The sequence below is a fragment of the Serinus canaria genome, chromosome 12, assembly GCF_022539315.1.
Source record: "Serinus canaria isolate serCan28SL12 chromosome 12, serCan2020, whole genome shotgun sequence".
Classification (NCBI taxonomy): domain Eukaryota; kingdom Metazoa; phylum Chordata; class Aves; order Passeriformes; family Fringillidae; genus Serinus; species Serinus canaria.
In genome coordinates this window covers 9,543,288-9,569,301 of record NC_066326.1, presented here as the reverse complement: position 1 = coordinate 9,569,301, position 26,014 = coordinate 9,543,288, and the positions used below count along the sequence as shown (strand labels likewise).

Sequence of the window (26,014 nt, the reverse complement as noted above, 5' to 3'; positions counted from 1 at the left end):
ACAAGAGAAGAATTTTCTTGTAATTGCACACAGTTTCTTTTGCCACTACTCAGTCTCTGCTTTTAAGCATCTCTGATGCATTAGCATTTCTTCATGATAAAAATTGGATTTCTAGTCTGCTGCTCTTGGGCAGACTCACTCAAAGAGAGAAGCTTTGTTACTTTTTATGTCTCCTTTTATAAGAGAAAGTGCCCCCTTTCCAGCCCTGTAGTATTTGACACCCTACAGAGAGCTGGCTCTGTGTCTCTCTAGGAGATTGCCTTCCCTTGCAAGAGAAAAGAACCTTTTTTGTTGCACGTGCTTCATGGTTTGCTCTTTCATGGGGAGCTGGCACACAGAAAGCTTGACTTTTGCCAGGTACTGAGTGCCTTCTGAAAGGTATTGAGTGCCCTCCTATCCTTTGCAGCCAAAAAGGAGTTGATTGCTCTTGGCATCAGTCAAATCTGGACCCAGAAGACCACAGGTAGTATTTACCAATTATTTATGTGCTTTTGCATGCCAGAGTTGGTCTGAATTGATTTTCATTGCATACGAGAGATTTGAGACATTAACAACACTTGCCTGCCACTAAAAACACTTTAAAAAAAATAATACAATAATAAGCATGACATTTATTGCATTGCCATGGGGAAATTAAAAACCCCCAAAATTAACTAGAGTCCAAGTAACTATTAGCTCTTCAGAGCGAATGTGTGAGTTATGTACCCTGAATGAGCACCATATGCCAGTTCATTTTGGCACAGTGAGTCACAGGACACATTGTGGAAAGCAATAATTGCTTGGCGTGCATTGAAGCACTCAGTAAGGCCTTTTGTTTGGTTTTCTTAAAGGAATATGTTTTACTCTGACAATAAAATGGGTATTGTCTGATATGCTGCCACTAGGGACTGTTGCTTTTTCTGTACTTAACCTGGAGCTTACCCCTTGTCACTCACCACAGACCCCCTCAGCATCTTTTGCTTTCCAACTGCTTGTATTTTGTGTGTGCAGTACCAGAAGAGTGAAGAGCCTTCCATTTGGTATCAACTTGTCATTCTGTATTAATCCTCCTCTCCCTTTTCCTCCTCATCTTCCCTCTTTGTCCAGTGGAGACATTCAGATTGTTCATGTGGGGTAAATGTTCATCCTGAGCAGAGTGAAGCAGTGGGATGAGTTCCACAGGGATTGTACAGTCTCCACACTTGGCCAGAGCTTGACCAGATAAGGCCATCAGCAAGCCAGTCTGATTTTGATACTTGCCCTTCTTTGAGCAGGAGGCTGGGCAATGTGACCTCCAGAAATGCCTTCTACCCTGAATTACTTTATGGTTCTCTTTAATACCCATTTCCTGTAGTGATTCAGCCAGAGTGCTGTGCATGTCATTAACTCCTCACTCCCTGTCATTCATACCTGCGCAGAGCAGGAGAGACCTCCTGAAGGTCAGTTAGGTCATGGAGGTTTTTCTTACATGGGAGCAATATCAAGATGTAAATGGTGACCTCAGATGAGATAAGTAGGTGAAATTTGGGTATCTCTGAAATTTAGGATTTGTAGCAGGATTTCACTTGAGTTCTCTTCAAATCTTCAGTAAGTTCCAACTGAAGTTATCAATTGAAGAGTTTAAAGCATAATTATATCAGGAAGTATTTAGAAGTAAATATCACCTTTTTTTCCCCTTTTCAGTGACAAATCTCATTCTCTAGCAGCCTTGAAGAGAGCTTTGGGGTATTTAGGGTTTGGTGAGCCACCAAGTGCCCTGGCCGGGCCGTTACGTGCTGGTTTTCTCATGCGGGCGTAACCACGTGAGGGAGTTAATGCTGCACAGAGCATCTGCTCCTCAGCTCAGGCCCTCCCAGCCCTGCAGCTGTCTGCCAGAAAGCTGGGACGTGCACAGGGGCATCTGCCAGCTCCATTGGGCAGCAAATTTTCATGGTCAGCCCATATGATAGGCAAAAAAAACGCCCTTTGTCAGAGCAATGTTATTTTAGTTGTGCTGAGAGAAAGCGAGATCACACTCAGATTCACCATATTGGCCTAGGGGATTTTGAACAGTGATGTAGCTATTCTAAGGCAAAGAAAAGCCCTTCAAAAACTCCCTTGGTGGGAAAAAGAAATGGGAATATTTCATAGAGTTTCTCTTTCAAGTCTGACACGATAAGTTGCTTTCTCTCCATCTCTCTACTTTATCAACGAGTGTATTGTTTATGTAAACACCTGGTCCCCCATCAGGTTCTATCAAAAGTAAAGTTTACAAATGGGACTACCACAGTGGATTGAAGAAGGACTAAACAGGAGCAACCAAAAGCTTTTGTTGTCCCCTTTTATACAAGGCAGGATTCTAAAATCAAGATTTAACAGGATGGACTTGCTTTCATTGCTGCCCTCCCTTTTCTGTAACCACATAAATACTCTGACCTCATACAGATCCTGCTTAAAGGATGCAGGGTACTGCTCTTTCAAGTGTGAAAAGGGTTTTGTGCCTAGTAGAGGGAATGTAGTAATGGGAGATACTGTTGCTCAGTAGGGTTGAAGTTCCCTTCTCCACTGCTCTTTGTGCAGTACACAAGCAATAGGTTACAAGTCAAATTTCAAGGACAGATAGTATCCAAATGTGGAACTTCAAGCAGTACATCTGACTTTGAATCACCTAGATGATTTCTCCTTCTGTAAAGCTATCACAAGTTCCTGTAGCTCTTGTAAAGGTCACCTCCAAAAATTCAGACAAGTCAACCAAAGGAAGTCTCTCACTTTCCACCATTAGTTTGCATGTGAAGTGGTTTTGTTACTGTCTCAGCTGGCTGTCAGGTGTCTATTGTTTAAGCTGCAAACAATTTCCCACCTGTCCATTATTAGGTTTTGCATAAGAAAACCAAGTAGTGAAAAATAAAAATTGTAGTTGTGATGAAGGCAGCTTTCGATAATAAAGTTAATGTGCCATATTGGTATCCTATTTAATGTGTTCACAAAGATGAAATTGCACTAAGAAAAATCCTCAGCTGGTTACAGGAGTAAGTTCAGTTTATAGTAGTCAGGCCAGGACTATAAAAGCAACCTGCAATGCAATCAGCAGCTAGCATTTGTTTGAAAAGATAAGAAGAGATGGAGAAAAATACTCAGGCTGTTCACATATTGTCATGCTGTCTTTGGGGAAGCTTACCTGCAAAAGCCAACAAAAAACAAGTAACAAGTACCTGTAGGCTGTGAGATTGGCCCTGGTATGAAGATGGGACTGCAGATACTTGTGTCTTGTATTGGTGTCAGCCTTTGCTCTAATACAATTCCCTTTGGAGGCTGCAATTGGAGAGTGAATTCTGTGAGGCTTTTGTCCAAGTAGTGTGTGAGCCCAGGGTTTTGTTCCTGCTTGGTGTGTGCTCTGCACTTTGCAGGCCATGGTATGCAGAAGTGGTTTATGTGTTAGTTTCCTTGGAAAAGTGAAGTATTTGTTCTGGCACTGTTTGGTTTTCATATCTCTTGACATAAAAATGAGCACGGCTCTCGGTCTGTGAAAGCGAATGTCAGAGACCCATGGCAAAACTAAACTGAAAATACACCTCTGGTTGGGAATCAGTCTGAACCACACGGTATTTAAAAGCACAGTGGTTTAGTGGTCAGTACCAAAGGACCTAGTTGCAACTCAGAACTTTATTTATTTCTTTTGATCAAATAATGCCCATTGCAAGGCCTGTAGCACACAGTGGTATTCCATCTCAAACGCCCTCCAGGAGCACAGTGAGTGGCTCTGGGCAGCCAAGGAAATTGAGAGGACGGGGCTGCAGCTGGAGACAGAGCCAAGGCTGTTCTGGGATTAAACAAAACATGCCATTGTCCAGCCATGCAAGCCAGCACCTGGCACCAGCTGCAGGAGAGCAAATAAATATCAGTGGCTGCAGAGCTTCATTTTTTTGTGTGTGAGAATCTGTGTTTCACCAGTCTGTTTTGCAAAGTTGTGCTCTCCCTGAGCTTGTTCATCAGCTTTGCCACTTCTTCTTTTTGCACGTCTCCTGCAGAACCACCCGCGCTGCTGCGCTGCCGTGTCAGTGGTTTCAATTTCATTTCCTGTGCGAAACTTCATACCCCCAAAGTTGTTGTTCCTTTTTTTCTTCTTCTTGTTTTTGCTTGAAGGAAAGAAAACAACAACAGTAAATTAAACCTTAAGGTGCTTAGGAAATTTCTGTGGTTAAAAGCCTGTGAGAAGAGGTGCCCTGGCAGAGCACCCCAGTCACCTGTGTACCCTGGCTCATCAGCAATGAGTTGATACTCCACTTCTTAAAAGATTACAGCTCATTTCTGTCACCGAGCTGTATTTTTGCTGATATTTACTGCCAGCACGGAGGAGAAGTCAAGGCTAAAATCAAAAGTAGCTCACTCCCACCATTAAGTTTTAGTGCTCATGGCCCAGCCCTCAGGGCTTTGTAAGCTGCTCAGATTTTATAGCCCTGTAATGGCACTAACACTGCGGATCGTGCGTGTAATAGCTGTTTTCCTGGTGCAGGTTGGCTGGCTGCTTTCCACCCACAGTGCTGTTGCACAACTCTTCCTTCCATTAATGTACTCTAGAAAAAAAAAAAAAAATAAAAATCAGGTGTTGGGCAGATGGGGCATGGGAACAAAGAAGAAGAAAGGATTGTTCCCTTCCACTGATGGAGTGGGGATCTAGATTTCTGGGAATAAGGTGCTGACATGTTTGTACAGGTGGGATAAAAATCTGTCCTCAGTTATTGTTTAAGATGAATGGATAGAGGCAGTAAAAACACAACTCTGGCTTTGTGCGGGGGTGGCTTAGGCAGGTATGGCAACACCTGATCAAAGCCATTGCTGGGTATAGAAGACTCTACTTGTTTCTCCAAAATGAGTAATCTTACACATCCATCTGTTTTTTACTTAGTTAGAAAACATAATGAAAAAGTACAGTACTCCTCAATTGTGAGAAAGCCCTGAACATTAGCCTTGGTAAACTCAGTTAATTTAAGGCTAAATTTAGAAGTAGCATGAAAGAAAAAATAGGTGAGGGTGAAATTTTTCATCTCCAAGAAAAAAACTACTTTGATATAATGAATTCATATGTTTTATTGCACATTTTCCTCATTAAATGACTACTTTATTGTTTATCTTCCCTGCTCAGGGGCAGTGCTCCATTATTGTAGCACGGAAGTTGCTGTCTGACATTATCATGTGTTGCAAGTGCCTTGCAGAAGTGTCACATAGGATCAATACACTATTAATCACATGCAAAAAATTCAATAGGCACAGTGCATACCACTGACTGTTTGAGTTCATAAGCTTTGTGAGCTTTAGGGGGCTTGCCTTTTTTTATAGCAGGATGAAGGACATCCCTTAATTGATTTTGGTGTGGTTTATTTCTGGCAATTGAAATTACTTAATTGACACCAGGGCTTGATAGAGAATTGCAATCCATTCAGATGCAGACCTTCAGAATTGGAAGTAAAATACAACAATGCTTGTTCCCTTAGAAGGTGTGTAAGTTCAGGGTGCAAGGAGGCTGAAGAGTTGAGGATGTGCACAGCTTGTTGAGTCTTCTTCAACAATGCCCATCCTTCTTGGAAAGCCATCAGCTTGCTACACCACATGGACAGAATGCATTTTGTTAAAGGACAAAGAGGTGGTGTCACCCAGAGAAGTAATGGTTTTCCACTTTGACAGTGGGTGAGCTGGTGGAGCAGGCAGGGATGGCAGTGGGAAGCTGGTGCTTCGTTCCAGCCTGTTGGCAGTCAGGAGGCTGTGAGCTGGCACACCCAGAGGCATTCAGTTGGGTCAGCAGTTGCCTTCACGTGAGCAAACCCAAGTTTTAACTGGTTGTTCTCCTGCTCAGAGTTACCAGCAGCTTCCCCTCAGTCTCTCTGCCTCTGACAACCCCTCACTCCTTCCCCTTGGTTGTCTTTGCCAGAACCACCCCTGGGCTCGCTTCTCTGAGGAGGGGACAGAGCAGGAGCACCGTGGCTCCCCAGGCAGGACACTTGGGGTACAGGAGACACTGTGAAATCCCACAGGGGATTTCAGTAGGACAGACTCATGACCAGTGGGGCTCAGTGTGCCAGACCTCCCCTGCATCCCAGGCTCCTCCCTGCTGACTGCCAGTACTGCCCTGTGCCATCTCCTGGGGAATCAGGCTCCATGTCTGAGGCTGGGGAGCATCATCTTTGCCCCAGCCCCTGTTTAGGGTCAGGGTCGCGCTCCCTCTGAAATCCATTGGAATTTGTGGGTATTCATTTTCCTCCTTTCCACCCCACACAACAGAAAAGGAGTTTTTCATTTCCTCCTGTTCCGGGTTTAGTTGTAACTGCTTTGTTCTTTGACATAAATAAGTAGAACAAAATGAGCATCTAGAGTATTATGTGACTGCAGATTTTCTGCTGCTGAAATCTGAGCAAAGATGCAGGATTTTATAACAGCTCGGTGCTGGGACATGGTGCCTATTTAAAGCATTTGAAGAACATGAATGGAAGCAGCAGCAAGAAAAAAAAAACATGTAAGGAAAAAAGATACCTTTTGTCCAGACCACAACTGATGAAAAAGAAATTGCATTAAGCCCTGGGCTTTTCTTTCAGAGTAGGCTTCAGCTTTATAAAGAAGTTCATTTTCCTTCTAGAAAATTTTCAGTAGCAGATTTTCCAGTCAGTCTTAGAAGACTAAAAAAAGCATCACAGTGAAAGAAAAGGAAATTATGAAGACATGAGAAAAGAGATGGAGAAAGCTGGAGCAAAAACTAAGAAGAAAGGACAAATGGATTCCAGGGCTGAGATAACAACCCAAACCCAGGGAAAAGTGTACAGAAAAAGAGGAGTCCATTAAAGACAGAACAGTGAGCTGTAGTTCAGGGAATTTTTAGAGGCACTTTTTAAGAGGGAGAGGCAGTAAAGAAAGTGGTATTACTTTTCAGAAATTGTAGGTATCTTGTTCAATGAAGCAGAATGAACTTGGATATGAATTAGGGACAATAAGTGAAGTCAGGTGCTCCTTGGATACTGGTGGGCCTTGAGGGCTGGCAGACATAAAGGCTTTTTTTTCCTTCAGCTTGCACTGAAGCCATGAGTTTGATCAAGGGGCTGTTTATTTTAATCATGTATCGATTGGCTTAACCACACTGCCCTGGGAGGGAGGGAGAGCTGTCAACATCAAGAATTACAGCTTTCAAAGTTCCAAGTAATCCTAGGAAATGAGCCAAACATAATAAATGCAGTTTTATTTGGGACCTGATCCTACTACTGTTGAAATCAATAGCAGTTTTTCCATTGCTCTCAATGAAAGTGGAAGCTGCCTATTTGAAGACCAGCTCTGATCCAGCAATCAGGGCATCTAATTTTGAAATATTCATGAATGTGAATGAAAAATAATAATAATTTTTTTTAAAGAGCCAACCCACAAATAGATTGGCAGTTCTAGGAAAGCTCAGTTTTTAAGGCAATAAAATTTATTTCAATTTGCAGAATACAAAATAAATGACAGAGAAATAAGAGAGTTGGCAATGTCTAAAGAATCAGTGAGTTTAAACAGGGTTAGAAGAATTAATTATAATGTGGTAAAATGATGTCTTTCAAAAATCATTGAGGCAGAAAAGGGTGAGAGGGCACTGAGAAGCTCAAGATATACATTCTGTACAGGCTGAACTTGCTAGAGAAGAGTCCTTAAAAGCAGAAGTAATGATGATACACATCATATTGCAAAAATAGTCCATAAAATCAGTGGTACAGCCATACAGTCATTCTTCAAGCAACATTCCCATCAAGGTGAAAGACACTCTGAATGTGTACTTTGCTTTTAGTTTTCCAACAGAAAGAGAAGCTACAAAAGCATTCAGTTACCACTCTAGTCAACAATTCAGGATGTTGTATCTTTAATCAAAGTTTATATGCATTGGCCAAAAAATAAGTATCTGCTTTGCTGTGGTTTCTGGTGTTCAGATGCAAGACAGGGTATGCATCTTAGCATGTGTAAATATCTACAAACACATATCTGTGTGTTCAGGCAGACTTTGATTTTCCCATTTCCATCAGTATTTGGAAAAATACTGTTTGAAAGATTTGATTTTTAGTGACTCTGAAATGAGGTGGCATCCATGATGTGCTTGTCCTCGAGGCTCCTCCTGGAAGGTGTTGCTGTGCATTGGTCGCTTGTCTTCAGCTGTAAGAAGCTTGGAGCGGATCATTCCTGTAATCCCAAAGCAAAAACTGAGCACAGTGTATTTTCAGATGTGTAATCCATGGATTGTCTGGCAAAAAAAGGCAGTGGTTCAGCAGTACTGGGAGTTGTGTCTCTTTTGACAACCAGCAGCTCCTGGCTGTGCTGGTGGCCTTCCCTCATGGGCATCACTCACTGTCTGCCCCCTCTGTGCAGCCTTCTCCTCCCTCCACCCCTCATGGTTTTTGTGTTACGAGGGGTTACATTTCAATGCCAGTATTTTTTTAAAGGGTATGGGTTATCTGAGGTGCAGGCTCCTGATAGCTGTATCCCAGGGGATGGCCCAAGCCAGGCTGGCTCTGAAAGTGCTCCTCTTATGGAGGTATTTTCACCTGTGCATCAAAGACTCATCAGTCTGGGGAGCAGCTAGAGATCCTGGGTTATTGCAGGGTATTTCACCTGATGAAATTTGTGCAAGGCACAGACACGTGGCTCTTCTGTGGAAGGGCCTCCTGACCACACCAATGAGCAGATACTTGAGAAGTACAAAGTGCCCATGCTTGATCCCTTGTTCTGTTTTTCCATATTTTACCAGCATCAATTTGATAATTGATTACTCCATCCTCAGTTAATGAGGGTTTGTACCAGTGTGTGTGAGAGCAGTTCTGGGCCTGGCCCAGTCTGGATCTTTTTTTCTCCCCTTGCTATCAGATCAGGCTCTTGCAGTGTGACTGGGCTCAGCCTAGGGGCACACCATAAATAGCAGGCTTGACTGCTGCTTTTTATTTATCCATATTGAGTTCATCAGATGAAGCCAAAGCTTCCTGGGGCCATCTGCAGCTTCCTGGAGGGGGTACTCTCACAGTCAGATGTGGCTCCTGGAAGGCAGACGTGTGTCTCTGGGAGGCAGACATATGCCTCAGACTTGGATCGCTCCTTTTGGACTGTGTGGTTCTAAGAGCATTTTTTCACAATATATTTCCTTGGGGGAATCTGATGGACTTAGATCTCTGATACCATCCCCACTGAGTGATACAGTAAAAATAACCTATTATTCTCTGGTTCTGACCTGGGCGGTGACAACATATTGTTTCAGCATCTCTGTCAGACTATTTCCCTTAAGAGCCATTTTAGCCTCACCCAGTGGGACATAGCTAAAGGAAATGAAACTCCAACCCCATTAAGGAAAAAGACAATGCCTTTCACTAAACAAACTTACTTTTCTTGGCTTTTCTTCACCAGGGAGAATCGCCCGTACCCCCCACCCTTGCAGCCTTTGTAGAGAGTTCCTGTAATTGGGAATGGCTGGGTGGACACCAATGGCTGGCAGCAAAGGGGGATAAATCCAACATCCCTTGAACGTGACATGGGCTGGGACCACAGTCCCAGGTGGCCGCTTAGTGACAATTCCTGTGGTACTGGTGGACAGTACGTGCCTGCCAGCCACAGCTGCGGTCCTCCAGACACAATTGGGATTTTAGCAAGTCTGTACACAGTAAAGCTGGGCTGTTACTAATTTTGTGCAAGCCTTGGATAGATGGTGTGCCCCACTATTGAGAGCTGGTGACTGGCACCAAAGTTTCAGTGGCTTCTCTCCTGCCACCCATACGGTGAAACAACTCCAAAAGGAAGCATGACCTTGAGGGTTCATGGACTAAGGGAGAGATCACGATCTGTCACCACACTCCAGCTAAGGCTGAAGCATACTTTGCACTTACTAATTAGGTTTTCAAGCACAGCAGATAGTTTGGGGTGTCTTGAGACAAATTAGAAATCCCTTTTTATAACACAGTTCCACTCAGTTACAAAGAAGGAGTCTGGAAAGGCACCACTTCACATTTTGTGCCCAGCTAATTGGAACAAACCTTAGGGTGGTCACCTTGTCCCAGGGAGAGTCAGGGTTTACAGAATGCAATCAACTGGTCAGCCTTCCAAACTCTGGGTAGAACTGACTAACACCTGGGTCAAAGTAAATCCGCAGGCAAGAGGATTAGGGCTGGCAGAAAAATAAAGACCTCTGTGTCACAAGATAAAAGTAGATTGCAAAAAGTTGCAATCCTGAAGAGTTTTTAATCTTCGAGGTGGCTAATGCTGCAGGTCTCCTTAGGTGTTTTTACATTAGGGGAGCCTGTGTTCCCAGTGGTCTGTTTCAGGGTATTTCCAGTATCAGTCTCCATGTGGAGCAGTTAAGCTCCTATATCAAACCTAATCCTGCAGGGATCTATAAATCTATATATCTCTGTGCCCTCTTAAGCAGGTTTATGGCTGTCCCACTGGCTCAGCAAAAAAAGGGCATACCCTAAACGCTAGGTGTGAGCCTCTCTCTTTTGCAGCTTTCCCCCTCTGTTGATGAGTGTTTCAATAACCCCTGTGAAGAACAGCTTCCTTCCATGAGACGATCCAAATGCCCTCCATTCCTCAGCCCAGAATAGCCTGTTGCCTGATGGTTGTGACATGCTCCAGTAAGATGAAAGAAAGGGATTCAAGGAGCACAAACAGCAAAAGAAGGCAGAAATGACCTTTCTCCATGCCTGGTAGCTGTTGCAGGGAGAGCAGGACATCAGCCGCCTCTTTGGAGAAAAGCAGTTATGTCCACTTTTTTTTTCTCCCTCAAGAGAGAACTCCTGGAGTTTCTGAAGGATGGTGCCTGTTTGGGGCTCGGTGTGAGATGCAGGTTTCTCAGGGAGGTTAAGGCTGCTGTGCCATTTTAGAGGCACCTCCATTAATCTCCATTCGTGATACTCAGCTCAAGGTAGCTTCTGTGAATTAAGCCCAAAAGCAACTAAGTGCCTAAAGACTGTTACAGAGCTGGCCCTACCATTTTTATTCCATCACTGCTTTATCTCATACCATGTCTCTAACAGTGACCAACAGGAGCTATTTTGGTGGAATATGTCCTGCCTTCATCCCCGTGCAGTGGTGATGGTCCATCACCCTGTGACTCACTTTCTCCTTCTGTGAGCTCTCTCTGCTGTTGATCACGAGGTATTGCAGTGCTCGTGTCACCAGTGGCCTGGTTTAAAAACCAATAGAAAGTCATAATGATTAACGTTGTGGAGATTAAAGTCCCTCTTTAGATCATGGCCTGATATGCAGCTGCTGTCACAGTGCCTGCTTTGGAAGGCCACCAGCGTGGCGAGTGTGGAGCTGCTGTGGTTTGTGGCAGTGTTAGCCCTCTGAAACTTTCCGTGGTGAATGGAAAGCATTGCAGGTACAGTGATGCATATCTATCTCAAAATCATCTTCAGATTAAAAACTTCCTGCAGAGCTAATGTCAGCTCAATCCTCGGGTCACTGCCACGAGCTCAGTCAGGTTAGAGATCAAAACCAGTGTGCAGGTCCTGGGGAGGCTGGCAGCTATCAAACAGGATAATCTGCAGCATGATTTTTTTAGGACTATACTCATAATGAGATGTATAAGCAGGGAGTGGTTGGGATCTGGAACAAACTTGTTTGTTTGCCTGCTTCTGGTGAAAATTTCAGTATCAACACACTATGTAATAATAACTGGTCAGAGCCAGCTGAAGTTACTTGAATTATGTGGGGAATTAATTGGCTACATATGCCTGACATCTCAGTTAACATAAAAGCTACGAGTTACTCCTGAATTGTTTTCATTAGAAAGTCTTGATTAAAAGGGCACTTGTTAGAATAATTCTTTCTGTTATTATTTTTGAATGTCTGTGATTTTGATAATAAATTGTTTATCTAAATTATTAAACCAGCTGTGATTTAATATAACTCATGCCACTGACTTTTTAATTAACTAAGGAGCCATCATTTTCAGCAAACTGTTCCATTGCATAGGTGTGCATTTCACAATAATTGAATATAAAGGCTTATTTTTGTCCCTTTATTGATGTCAAGGGAAAACAGTGCAGTTATGAAAATGGAATAAACTGAAAAGGTTTCTTCAGTTCCTGCAGGCTGATTAGAACAAATGACTTTCCACTGCAGTTTTTATGAATGTATAGTTTTCTGAAAGGTTTACGGTACTTCAGGGAATGGAAATTGTAGGCAGTAAATAATACAGGATCGCTCAAATTATTGGGAAGTAGAAGAATGGGTTTTATCTGGAAAGGTGAGATTTATTATTCTGTATTTCACATAAATGTTTTGGAAGGAACCAGATGCAGTGATTTGTACTTTATTTTGGGCATGGAAGCAGCATTAGACACTTGCCCAGGAGCACCACGTGCAGGAGCCAGCACGGGGAGCGCGGCTGGGGCACCCCTTCCCTTCCCTGCAGGCAGCAGGTCAGCAGCGAGCAGTGCCAGACCTTCACGGTGCTCTGCACTGCTCTGCCTGCAGAGAGGTGACCACACAGTCAGGGGGACTTTGCCTCTCCTGGTCAGTGAAGTCATCAGAAGTATTTTCCTATCTCAGCTTAATAAACAACACTGTTTTGTATAGAACGAGTTTGGCTAAACAGTTCTTGCAGTGTTAAAGAGCTCAGCTGGAAAAGACCGCTTAGTAAACCCCTCCTTTTTTTTTGTTGTTGTTCTTTTTCTGTGTAGAAAGCAGAAATATGGCAACCAAGGAAAAGCTTCAGTGCTTGAAAGATTTCCACAAGGACATCCTCAAACCTTCTCCCGGCAAGAGCCCGGGGACACGGCCTGAGGATGAGGCTGAGGGGAAGCCACCGCAGCGGGAGAAGTGGGCGAGCAAGATCGACTTCCTGCTGTCCGTGGCGGGGGGATTCATCGGTTTGGGCAACGTCTGGCGGTTCCCGTATCTCTGCTACAAAAACGGCGGAGGTGAGTTCTCATCCACGCCCAGGAACCGCTCTGTCTGCCCCATGCTCACTGGTTTTCAGTGCCTTCATCCAGTTTTTAAGAAGAGTGTTCATACCTGTGTTTTCTGCTTCCCTCACCAGTCTTCAGGAGAGATTGTTTCATCAATGAATAGTTTTTATTAAAACTTAATAGGGAAAAAAAAAAATCCAGCAATTTCTAATGTCGTGCTATTGAACCCATCCTGCTCTTTTACTTCTGCTACAACTGAGTTTTAACTAGAAGATATGCTATTAATATAGACCTTTACTTCTGCTACAACTGAGTTTTAACTAGAAGATATGCTATTAATATAGACCATTGGGATTTCAGATCGGGGGATTTCAGAATAAGAGTAGTTTGAGCCATATCAAAGTATTGTGTGCCTAACAATCTGCCATTGTTATTGGAGATATTCACTTTAAAGAGGTAAGAAAATGCCCTTTCCAGCCTATACTCATCCTTTTTGCAGAAAAAATGGGAAAAAATACCCCAGAATAAGATTATTGCATAGTGATATAAAAGTATCAAATACCTTTCTTTGTTTTTATGTGCCTGTTGCCAGTTTTTTTATGATCATGCAAAAGTTCATTCCTTTAATCTCATTATGTGCTATTGTATTTTCTCAACAGGTGCATTTCTTATACCTTATTTCATTTTCCTGTTTGGGGGAGGTCTTCCCGTGTTTTTCCTGGAGGTGGTGCTAGGACAGTATACCTCTGAAGGTGGAATTACATGCTGGGAAAAGATCTGCCCTATTTTCACTGGTTAGTACATCTTGTTGTGCTTTACTGCTTAAAGAGTCCTCTGTAAACCATATGTAGCAGCACCATTCCCCTCGTGTCCATTAACTCAGCTATTTGCTCTAGTAATTAAGGGTATGATGTTGGTTCCTGGAAAGGTAGAAGTCAGAGAGTCTGAAGGACAAACTGAGGTATTGATTTTGATGCTATCAGCTTGTTAACTGGCAAAACTGCCAATAACCCAGAAAGAAATTGCATATTATGCCTTTAAAGGCAATTGCACATTTTGTTTACAGGTATCAGAGAAAGTGTTGTCTTGGAAGGCAAGATGGCATTAATGAAACCATCCTTGAAATGTTGTTTTGGTCTGGAAGTCAAAATCCATCTTCCATGTGAAAGTTTCTCATTGGCATCATCTGTCTACTACTGATGCAGTCCAAACCTGGACAGCATTTTTTGGTGGGATTCAGGAACAGGGCTTTGGCCATAACTGAGCAGGTCCTGGCAAATGTTGGTCTGGTATTATCAAAGGGCTTTTGCCTGCTCGGTGCTCACAGGAACAGTGTGAAGGCTGCTCTGGAAGTTAACTAGAAGGAAAAATGAAAGGTTAGAAAAATGACAGAGGATGCCTGTCCTGTGTGTAGATTGCCCTTTACAGCTGGGCAGCACAGGCAGAATCATTTGAAATAACTGCACTAAACGTGTGGCCCTGTTCAAATCCCATTTGGAAAGAGTGGGCACTTCACACTGGTGTGTCTCTAGCTCTGGCACTGTTGCTGTTCCAGGCATCTCTCTCCCCTGATGTCACCCCAAGCAGAAGTGGGGGTTTTCTCTGAGGCTCACCCTCCCACCTAGTACTCAAAATGCTGCTGAGGGTGATGTAATTGTGCTGCTTTAGTTTAATTTTCTTCCTCCTCCTCCCACTTTTGTGAAAACTTTTTTTTTTTTTTTTGAGGAGGAGGAGGAGGAGGAAGAAGGAATGTTCCTTGTTTAAATAGCAATCTCCCAGGCATCCATAAAGAGAAAGTGTAGCTAATGTGGTTAGCTGAAAGAAATGCAGATGTACAGAATAAATAGCACTTGCTCTCCTTGTTTCCATCTGACATGAAAATAATCTCTGGTGATAAAGACTCCTGCTGCAAAAAGGTTTTAAACTGTAAAATAGGAGGCAGTATATTTTATATATAAAAATCCCAAGTGCTGGAATATCCATCAGAGTGATGTTAAAGGGAGCCTTACAGATTCTTGTAAGAGACAGCTCTAAATTTTTAAAGGAAGTATTTTATTTTGCTTGTGGTTCATAACTGGCAAACTGTGTAAGCAGAGATTGATCCAGATAACCATAAGATCCACAAATACCATGCTTCCTTTGCACAAGTGTCATTGAGGCAGAAACCACTGCTTTCACACTGATTCCTTCTTAACTCATTCAAGAAATGTCTTTTTTCCCCCCCACACAGACTGAGCCCAGCCAGTTGATAACTGAGTGGTGCAGGTGCTGTCCAGCTGAGCTGCTGCCAGGAAGGCTGGCTTGGGGACAGTGTGACTAGAGTGAGGCTGCCCCCATAGGCAACCTAAGAAGTGAGATGATGCAGCAAACAAGCAAAGCCTGATGCCTTGACTTCCCTCTACTAAAACTTGAATTAGCAGGGTTAGTGTTAAATTGGGCAGATTCCTGCAGTCCTCCCCTCAGTGTCAGCAAACCATAGCCAAAAACTCAGCCCTGAGTGCCAGAGATGGTGGCAGGTCTGTGCTTATGTGTGGTTGAGCTGAGTTTCCATCAGCAGTAGGGCAGGGCAGGAAACAAGCCCATAGCACAGTGGGAATGGCAGCAGCCCCACAAGGTCACAAGGTGCAGCAGCTGTCACATCTGAACATTTTTCTTGTCTGTCCCCTTCTTGGCAGGAATTGGTTATGCTTCCATAGTGATTGTGTCCCTTCTGAATGTGTACTACATCGTGATCCTGGCCTGGGGACTCTACTACCTGTTCCAGTCGTTCCAGAGCGTGCTGCCATGGGCACACTGCCACCAGAAGTGGAACACGCCCACATGTGTGGAAGACACTCTCAGGAAGAACAAAACGCTCTGGATATCACTGAATGCCACTAACTTCACCTCTCCTGTCACAGAGTTTTGGGAGTAAGTACCCCCTCTTCATGGTGTCTTCAGGGAGCATGCCAGAGGTCGGTCCTGAGATTTTATGGAAGCCCAGTGGGGAGTGTTAAAGAAAATGACTCTGGGTGTCAGTTTTCTGACCAGTGTTTGCTACTGGTCCTCACCTATCTTGAGATAAGTCTGGGAGTGGTGGAGGCAGGTGACAGATGTGTAAGTGTATTTATCCTAGACCCTACAGGGAGCTTTAAAAGCCCAGTACAGCTTCTTCTCTGGAAGAAAACTTATTTCCTTCTTGGCTGGATTCTCTGAGTGTGGCAGGAGAACAGAAACAAGTCATTGCAGATGCCCTGATAGCAGGGATTTACAGTGGAAACAGTGACAAATCATCACCTTTGTGATTGTCTCTTCCCCAGCTGTTAGCATTGGCAGTACACTTTGTGTAGCTGTAACACATCTCTCTTCAGCCTGACACCAATGTAAGGTTTTGACCTCAGCAGTAAATCTGACAGAGGTGGTGAACGTTGTCCTGTGTTCTAGGTTTCTCAGGTCATCTCTGTTACAACAGTTTTTTTCTGCAGTCTCTGAGGAAACTGCCAGATGCCTGAATTTCATCAGTCATAAGCTTCTTATTCTCATTTCTCTGTTATTTTTCAAGTTTTAAATCATATTGCATAACGTGATCTCTGAACAGGCATGACCTCAAAACTCCGTGTATTTATGTAAGTGTCAAAACATAGCAGCAGAGGAAGACACCTGTAGGGAAACTTAAATCCAAAGTATCTTCAAATAGTTTATTTATAATTTTTTTGCTTGCTTGCTTATTTGTTCAGATAGTCACTTATGGGTAGAATCAATTTCTGGCCCAGCTTGGCTTTTTCAGCACGTTTAAAGTGCAGTTTCATCTCTGATCAACTTGTACCTACTTTTCTATTTTTAAAAATAAGCATCAGCCAAAGCCCCAGCAAGAATCGTGTTCTTGCTGAAGATGATTGGCATGCATTAGGTTTAGAAAAAACTAGTCTTAGGAGCTGTGCTAAAATTTGTAACACCAGAGACAAAATATAAAGGGGCAGATTGAATCTGGGGTTGGTAGTTTGTCAAAAGGCTCTGGTGGCTGGTGTGAGAGACAGGGTGCAGGCTCTGAGAGCAGCGTTTTCACCATGAGCTCTGCCTTTCCATGTTGGGGGGCAGCTGCTTTCCCAGGTAACTTCCTCCCTTATAAATATGGAGGAAGTTGGAAAATGGTTGTTAAGTGGTACCTTTGGGTATTTTGGGGGAACTGAGAGGCAAGTTGCAGTAGAAGGGAAGAAGCTCTCACTCCTTTGGACTCTCCCACCATGACTTCAGACTGAAGGCCTTGAATCCAGATGAGTGGCTGGTTTGGTTGTGTGTTCCACTGTCTTGTCAAGGCCTCCCAAGGAAGCAGAGTTACACAATACTGCTCCTGAAGTAGTTGCTCCCCCAGACTCCCAAAGCACTGTGTTCATCATTGCATTTGTGCAGTGATTTTGCTGACAGTCCTCTTGTACCTGGGGCACCTGTGAGCTTGGTGGCTCCTGATGTGGCCATGGAATTGTCCTGCTGCTCTGGAAGCTCCTACTCCTGTACTGCACAGATTTCTGGGCCAGATTGTCTCCCTGGGTTCCCCAGGCAGCATGTTCACTTCAGGAGACTGAAGGTACCACAGCACAAAGGAAAAGGGCTGGGAGCTGGGAGAGGGATTGTAAAAGAGTGAGGGCTCCAGCACACTGGGGAGCAGCAGAGCTCTCTGTGGGTCACACCACAGCAGGTGTTTGACAAAGGGTGCTGTGGCAGGGCAGCCAAGGGTGAGGGGAATGATGTCCCCAAGGGAGCACATCAGTGATGGAGCTTTTGGTTACCTTCCCTCTAAGGGAAACCTAGTCAGAAGACTCTTCTGCAAGCTGAGCCAAATCCACCTGTAGATGTAGTCAGGCTGGAGGAGCCTAAGGCTGGACAGCAAATCCTTGATCCTCACACACTTTGCTGTCCTCAGCTGTGCCCTCACAGTGTCTGTAGCAGAGTTGGAGCAAAGGTTGCTCAGTGATTAGTGCTCCTGGAGGAGCTCTCCCTGCGCTTTGCAGCCACTTTAACTTGTGTCCTCAACAGTTTTAGACACTGTAAGCTGAACTCTTCCCTGGAGTCTTGCTAGGGAGGAGTTTGGCTTTGTAATCCTACTAGGACAGACACACTGCCCATAATTCACAGTTTCATCATGGGCAAAACTGCCCTTAACCAAGCAAGCTGCCTCCAGCAGTCATGACACTTAGAGGACTATTAAAAATAGCTGCTGTCTGTGCATAAATAACTATTGATGTCTTAAAGTAAGAGCAGAGATCATGCAGCACAGTTGCAATAAAAGTAGCATAGCTTCCACATGGTGCAAGCCCTGAATATCCCCGTTTTTTTTTCCCAGACATGCTACTGTTCTTTACAATTCTGAAATTAAAAATAGTGTGAATAGTGCCACAGACAATACTGGCTGCCAGCCAACCAGCTACCAACATTGAAAGGACAGGTAAATAATTAGTCTTTAACTGAAGATATCCATCTGCTTTGTGGCACAATTAATTCCAGTTTAATTCAGAGGTTTGTGAGTATTTGGTTTCTGAAACCCAATGCCATTTTTATTGTGGGACATTTATATAGTGTCCTCATCAAAGTACTGCTTTGTACAACTAGTGCTGCCCAGGTATAATTGACCACATGGATGCAATAACCTCTTCAGGTTGAACTTCTCAGCCTGGCTGGATATACAGTGCAGCCTGACTTTTCAGTTCATTTGAATTAATGTTTGGTGCAAATCACATGCTTGCTTGAGCAGCAATAAAAGGGGGTTAAGAAAATCAGGCTTTATATGAGGAGACTTACCTCTTGGTATCACATGCTTCAGGTCTTATTTCTGAAGATTTTATTTTGAAGTTCAAAACCTTGAAGGCTTACACACATATTAATACATAAGGGATAAGTGTAATAGGGTAATTAGGGTTGAACAAAACCTCTGATTGTCTGGTGCTGGCCAAGTGTTTATAAATATTTGGTGATCAGCAGACTTTATTCGTCCAAATCCCAAGAAAGACCATCACATGCTAATGGCATGTAATCCTAAAGGGAGCAACACAAAAACTAAACAAAATCTAGAGCAGCTGTCTCTGCCTTTCAGAGCAAATGTGAGAGTCTTTTAAATTGTTTCATATTCTCATTTTAATATTCTTCTGTAAAACCTCTTCAGTGTTAATTATTCTTATCCATCCAACATGAAAGGGTGCTTCACCTTTCCTGGTTTGAAAGGTCCTGTCAGCATTCACTTGATTAATGAGCTGGAATATCCCCCAAGGATTGCATAACTTTCTTCATTTTATTTTTGTTTATGTTGTAGAGCCAGTTACAGCTCCTGTTACATTTCCATATTGCACACACTAGAACATATTAGTGTTCAAGGGTCAAGAACTCCTGTTTATAACAAACCCAGCCCCAGCCTGTTGTCCCATTGATTATATGTGAGTGACAGTTAATGACAGCATCAGACTATAAATCTGAATAACTAACAGCTCTGTGTGTGAGTGGTGTGAAGGCAGCTGAGTGGGCTTGGCTGAATCTCAGTAGCATGGGGGTTGTGTAACAAAATTGAAGAGCTATCAGCACAGCCCAGCTCATGCTCCTTCCTGAACTTGAATTTACAGGGCCAAAAATCCATGTTGAGTGCTTCTGCAAAAATATGTAGGGCTAGAACTCATAAAAGAATTGTAATGCTGAATCTCCCCTAGTAATTCTGAGCATATTCCTTGAGGAAGTCAGTCTTTGTGGTATGGGATAAGCAAGAAAAGCATAGAAAAGCAAGATTTCTGGCTCTCAGTCACCCACTGGGGTATCTTCCAAAAAATCTTGAAAGAATTGCTGGGGCAAACTCTAGGAGAGATGGCCATTTGCTTTTAGTTCTGCAGGAAAAAGCAAAGAAGTCTTGGCTGAATGCATTAATAAAGCTCCCTGTTCCAGGAGGCATTTGCAGTTAATTATTCACTGTTTCCCGAGAGCCAGCTCTATAGATTGCCTTTTTAATACGAACTGCCCCTTTGATTGGAAAATTGCCATTTATTTTTTAAAAAGGCATAGAAGGTTGTGGCTGGACTTTTTCATCTTATAAATGTATTTTCTTCTTTTGTATATGCACAGCAGGATTTTCCCTTGTTTCTTTAGGCTCAGGTGAAGCAAGACTGCAACTTTATGCCAAATATTCATTACTGAGGGAGTTCTCATAACTATTGAATAGCTGTGCTGATTAGGGCAGACTTACCCTGTCTGGTGCCATTAGTCCTTTTCCATAACAAAATACACACACGTTCAGAGAGAAGAAAGCATTTGGTGTGAGAACACGGTCACACAGGTAATCCAAGTGAGTTTGGCAAGCAGAGATGCAGAAACAGATGGGCATGGGTTTGAGTCCTATTAAACTGGTCAATCCAGGGCTTTTTCCAAAAACTAATTGCAGATTTTCCATCAGTGACTTCATTCACTATTATTTCCATGGTAATTGCAAAAAAAAATTTCATTAGTTCAGGGGAAAGCCAAACCACCATGGTCTGTCTTGTTCTGGATCCCATGCAAAGCTGTGCACAGCACACACATGGGCCTGACCCAGGCTGCTCTGGGCTCTGCTTTCCTTGACTCTGGTGAATGAAAGTGCCTGACTTTTACAGCTGTCCGAAAGTAAATTTTAACTAATAATTAATAAAAAATTTGTTAGGTAGCAGGTTCACTTCTGTAGTCTTGGGGCAAGGCATTTCTGTGATAATTGAGGTCAAAACTTGTCTTTGACTGAAAAAATCTTGCAGAGTTTACTGGGCTCATTTGCAGAGTTTTAGCTTAGTGAAAAATAAGAAGCAGTTTGTTCTTTTACATGTTTGACACATGAAGTGTTGAGCATGACAAGGCCTGTGCAGTGTGTAGGGACAGTGTGTGTTTCATGAAATTATTTGAAAAATAGTTTAAATTAAGTATTTAATGGTAAGCCGTGGGAATTTTGAGAAGAGAGAAGCCTTAATGAATATTTCCCCTCTGGATCAGACTCTTTTAACGGTCAGATGTTGTTCCCTTAAAACACAGCTCAGGAATTACTTTTTATTTATTAACCTAAGTGAGGGAATAAAATTTCCCAAATAATCTGGTGTTAGCTAGATGAGCTCCCAGTGCTGGAGGTGCTGAGGCAGGCAGCAGCACGTGGGCAGTGTTTGTTTGAGGGGCCCCAAGGGGAGAGGAGATAATGGCTCCAGCCTTCACCCTGCAAAGCTGCATGGCCTGACACTTCCCTGCACTGCTTTTTCCCTTTCCTCCTCCTGGCAGTCTTGCTAATGAGGTGAAAAGGAGCAGAAACGTGGACACAGGTCAGCTGCAAATGTCCATGGTGGAGACATGGGGTCTACTACTGCCAGGCACCTTCACTGGGGCAAGCTGTTCTTTGATGCTCAAGAAAGCAAATTCTCTCTTATCTCATATTGAGGTGGTCATGGGCTGCTAAAAAGAGGTTAAATTTTCTAAATGTAGTGCAGTATATTGAATTAAGGAGTCCCACAGACACAGGGGACATGTAGGGTTGCAAAGCACAGCTTTGGTGACACAACACTGAGCCCGTGTTTTGAGAGGAGAGGTCTGTGTGTGCATCAGCTGCCCTGCACACATCATGTCTTCTGAGCCATCACAGCCTGAGTCTGCATCAGCTGAGCTCCTGCATCTCTCTCTTCTTTTCTTTCCTTTCAAATATTCAGGCGCAATGTGCTGAGCTTGTCCTCGGGAATTGAAGATATTGGCATTATCAAGTGGGATCTAGCACTGTGTCTCCTCCTTGTCTGGGTGATTTGTTTCTTCTGCATTTGGAAAGGAGTCAAATCCACTGGGAAGGTAAGTGCTCTTTTACCCACTCTAAAACTATTGCAGTTAGAGATGTTAAGAATACTAAGTAATGCTGTTCTGGAAGATATTCACTATTTTCTGGAAAAACTTTATTTTTCCATTGAGTAAGAGAATTCAGCTGACTTTTGAAGGTCATTATCAATGTCCAAAATGCCTGTGAGTCAGTTGGCCACTACTGGAAGGGCATCAGGAAGCAGATACAAGCACAGATTGAGCCCCACTTCTGCTCTCAGAGGATGAACATCCCATTGATGTCTTGAGTGCAGAAGGGCTCAGGCTTGTGGTGGGTGGTGCTCTGCACTGTGTGTCTGTGTTCTCACTCCAGTCAGCTTCATCCCAGTGCAGCAGGATGGATTAACAGAGCTGTGGTGGCACAGCATTTTTGAAATGCTGCTTACAGAAGAGCTCTGTGGAGACACACAAGGCTAAACTTAGGTACCTGTACAGGAGCATTGTCACTAACAAAGACCCTGCATAGCTTGTGGGTTTGGTCCCCTCACATGCTTTTCAAAATCGTGTTTTCTTGTAAAGGACAACAGTTGCATCACTCCTGAACATCCTGCTCCATTGCACATCTTGGCCAGTGCCTTGGTGTGCAGCATAATACTATTCCCCCTTGCATTCAGTAGTGGTTTTATACCTATTTTCATAAGTTTTTGAAGCCACTGTGTTTGTGTAATTCTTAGCTTGCAAAATTGTTGCTTGAGGCAGTGTTCAGATAAGTCTGATAGAAAAGAAGGGATCTCAAGGTAGTAAGTTCCCTTACTTACTCCACTTTCTTCTCTACTCGGTGGGAGGAGGTGACCCTGTTAGTTCCCCTCCTGAGAAAAAGGCCACAGTGTGAACTCATCTTTTATAAATCCCCAGAGAAGTCAGGGGGAGAAATTCCAAGCACCTCAGCTGCAGAGAGAGAGTCATTTATCAGTTTTAACTTGCTGCACACTGCAGAATCAACCAGGAGACAAAACTTTGTAGGAGGCCAGACCTCATGAGTTCCACTGTTGACTAAACCACTTGCTTTACTGCAGTTTCTGCCTTGCTTTCTGTGACTTTTATCAATGGGCCTCATTAAAAAGCTGGTGCCTTGCCCTGGATTCCCTCCACCTCTCCCCCAAAGAACAGCTTCCACACCCGTAAAGCACACGTTGACAAAAAATGTTTGTTTCTCTGTTCCCTCTGACTGATGTGACTCAGTGAGGAGATTATGCAAGTTTTATGGTAAAGCTGGGTGCAGTAAATCTCCTGCAGCAGCAGGATGAGAGTGAACATTTTTGCAGCACCTTTCACAACCCTGGTGTCTGCTCAGAAAAGGCTCTGATAGCACAGGGAGGCATTCCAAGCTCCCTGTGGTGCTATTTCCACTCCCCATGAAGATAAAAGGTCGGAAACAGCTCTGTTAAAATCAGATGTATAAAAAACCTGTGTTCTCTGCAAATCCTGCAGAATGGCCTCATGTCTAAAGGAGGATGGTTGGTAGGAATTCCCTCTAAAGCAGGGTGGTTGGTAGGAATTCCCTCTCTGCTCTCTGCAGTGTCAGAACTCGTGCTGGTGTGCAGCCAAAGACCCACAAAACCATTGGGAAGTCTCCGGTTGGCTCCATTAACTTTGGGGTCAAACAAAAGTAAACTGTAAACTCTAATGGAGGACTTGAATTATTTGAAAAGCCTGGTTTACTTTAGTAGAGGGTTGTTTATAGCACTTCCCTGCTTTCCAGTGTGTTAATGGCTCTTTGGAGAGCAGCGTGGGGGTGGGGGGAAGATGTAGCTTTCAAATCTTTTAGTAAAGCTTTGGACAAATAAATGTGAAATCATGATGAAAAATATTAGTTATGCTTAAGCTTTAGATAATGTGCTTGATCTTAAAAATTCCTGCAGCATTGTGAGAGAATCTCTAATCTCTACCTGCAATGCAAAGGCCTCTCTGTGGGTTTTTTGTTCATTCAGTTCCTGCAAATACATCAAATTTTTTTTTGTAAGAAAGCTTTGCTTTTTTCACAGTCCTAGAGAATTTTTAAAAAAATAAGAAGGTGCAAAAATGCTCCTTTTATCCTGGTTTTGGTGAAACTAGGCTAATGTGCAATACATGATATTTGTGGAAAATATACAGAAAACTCAAGAGATAATTAAAAAAGGCATGTATGAAAAAATTTCCTTTCATTCTATGAAATCAACCCTGCTCTTTGAATGATTATGGCAATGCAGGCTTTTAGTTCTCCTCGTTATTCTTAGAGGACAAGGACACTCTTATGAAGAAAAAGGGAGCATCCTGGGAGCTTTGTAGTAGTTAAGCAAATTCTGGAAAACAAAAATGCATTTTAACTCCTGGCAGCAAACTGTAATTACCTGGGGGAATCATCTGACTCCAAGAAAAATGCCCTTTCTTGGACAGTAGTGACTGTAACACAGCAGTTATATAAAAAATGAGAGAAAACACTGATGAGCAAAGAAAGCAAAATGTTAGAGGTCAAAAAGTGTGGGTCTAAAGATAGAACTGTCCAAATGCAAGCTCAATTAACCCTCGTGCTGGAGATGAAAGCAAAGGGCTCTTTCATCAAATGAATGAGGAGATAACAAGAAGAGAAGAAGTAGGCTGCTATTCAAAGAGAGTGGGAATAGAGGTTAAAAGATAATGAAGACATATTTTCAAACTGGATGAATAGAGCCTTAGTTTCCAGTAATGATGTTGCTGAATAGGCAGCAAGGGCAAGAATGAAGTTACAGGACTGGAAATTGCCACTGTTGAGGCTGATGCCAACCTGAGGGCTTGATGTGTTCAGGGAGATAGGAAGGGAGACCCAGGAGCACGGACAAAGTGACCTTCACCTCTGAACACAGTTCCTGGGGATGTTGGCTGTAGGAGCAGCAGTGGGGCTGCACAGCAAGGTCAGAGGTAGCAGCAGAACTTGCGAAACAGTTTGCCATTTGTAAGCTTTAAAGTTCCAATAAAGAATGAGGTAATGATGTTTCAGGGGCCCTCAGTGAGTAAAGGCCTCAGTAACCTTTTCACTTCCCTGGCAGAGGTGTGCTTGTCATGTGAGGAGGACAAACGCAAAGGCAGATTTTGAACAAAAGTCATGAACTGTATAAAATCATGTCTGAGTGATGTGACCATTGCCTGGGCCCTCTGGAGGGATTCACGCCTTGCCTTCAGGCCTAAGGCAATAAGGTGTTAAAGACCACTAAACTAAAAGTAGACACAGAAACTCAGGTCAGACCCTTTTCAGGTATGAGGGGGCTTTGAGTTCCCATTGTTCGACCTCTCTTGATTCTGGAGCTTCGGCTGCCACAGACTAAACATTCCTTTTTTCTTTTCTTATTTCCAGGTAGTGTACATCACTGCCACATTCCCATTCATCATGCTCCTTGTTCTACTCATCCGTGGTGTGACCCTGCCTGGAGCTGCAGAAGGCATCAAGTTTTATCTTTACCCTGATATCTCACGGTTAGCTGACCCACAGGTACAGAACCACGAGTGGGGAGAGGGATGATTTCCTGTGCAAAGGGGGATGGTGGAGGGTGATGGTGCTGATGTAATGGCAATCAGGTTTTTTTCCACAGTCTTTAGAGGTCCAAATATAGCATGAACTTTAATACTGGGTTATATTTTCCAGAGCTCTGCTTGAGAAGGTCACTGTTAAATGTGTTAATGCGTCTTTCCATGTGTATGTTTGTGTGTATGCGTGTGTATTTTTTTTGTGTCAAAGGACGCTGAGGCTGTAGACTCTGTCCCGTTATACAATCTCAGCTTTCTTGTTGGTAAGGTAAGGGAGATGCATCTTTTTAATGAGGATAGTCTTTAGTTTCAAAGGAGAGACATGTGAGCTTCACAGATGGAACAACAAGCGACAACTGTGAGTATCAGTGTCACTTATCTCCCACTGCTCAATAGGAGGAGATTGGGAGAGAAGTGAATGAAATGACAGAAGAATGAAAAGCCGTGCAAAGGTGGAGAAAATGCTTTCTGAGGCACAGGAGCTGCTTGCTTAGCCCTGGCTAGTGGGAACCAGGCTTACTCTTTCTGTATAGATATTCTGTCTGTGCTCACAGAGTGCAAGTATGGGACTCGAGCAGATCAGCATTGTTTCAGCCAACAGTGTTCATGTGAGAAATGAAAAAAAGTACAACATTCCTCCATGAAAAAAAGAAAAGCAAACAAGGGATTTTTGAAAACAAAAAAATGTTTGTCACAGTGATAGGAAATAACATCTGTCTTTGCTATTTCTTTCTAATGAGTATTAGGTTAAAATAAAACTCCAATTGTCGCTAAAGGACTGAAGTAGGAAAAGGGTAATTGAAAGAAATACTATGGAAATTTGGCTCCTTGTCTAGTCTTGTCCTTTTTTA

The 26,014-nt window shown here is 43.2% G+C and overlaps 1 protein-coding gene across 10 annotated transcripts in view; it reads left to right on the top strand.

Annotated features, from left to right (window-relative positions):
• The window catches only part of SLC6A6 (solute carrier family 6 member 6), an 89,117-nt gene that overhangs the window by 42,435 nt on the left and 20,668 nt on the right, over positions 1-26,014 (top strand). For 7 of the 10 annotated variants that reach the window (XM_050979368.1, XM_050979367.1, XM_050979369.1 and 4 more), the window contains 5 exons: positions 12,633-12,872; positions 13,520-13,654; positions 15,536-15,770; positions 21,527-21,659; positions 24,994-25,128. In XM_050979368.1, coding sequence (XP_050835325.1) covers positions 12,644-12,872; positions 13,520-13,654; positions 15,536-15,770; positions 21,527-21,659; positions 24,994-25,128 — 867 coding nt within the window. In that variant the 5' untranslated portion in view covers positions 12,633-12,643. Of the gene's footprint in view, positions 1-406; positions 464-12,632; positions 12,873-13,519; positions 13,655-15,535; positions 15,771-21,526; positions 21,660-24,993; positions 25,129-26,014 lie in introns of all 10 variants that reach the window. The other 3 variants (XM_050979365.1, XM_030228055.2, XM_018915122.3) reach the window with 1 other exon arrangement.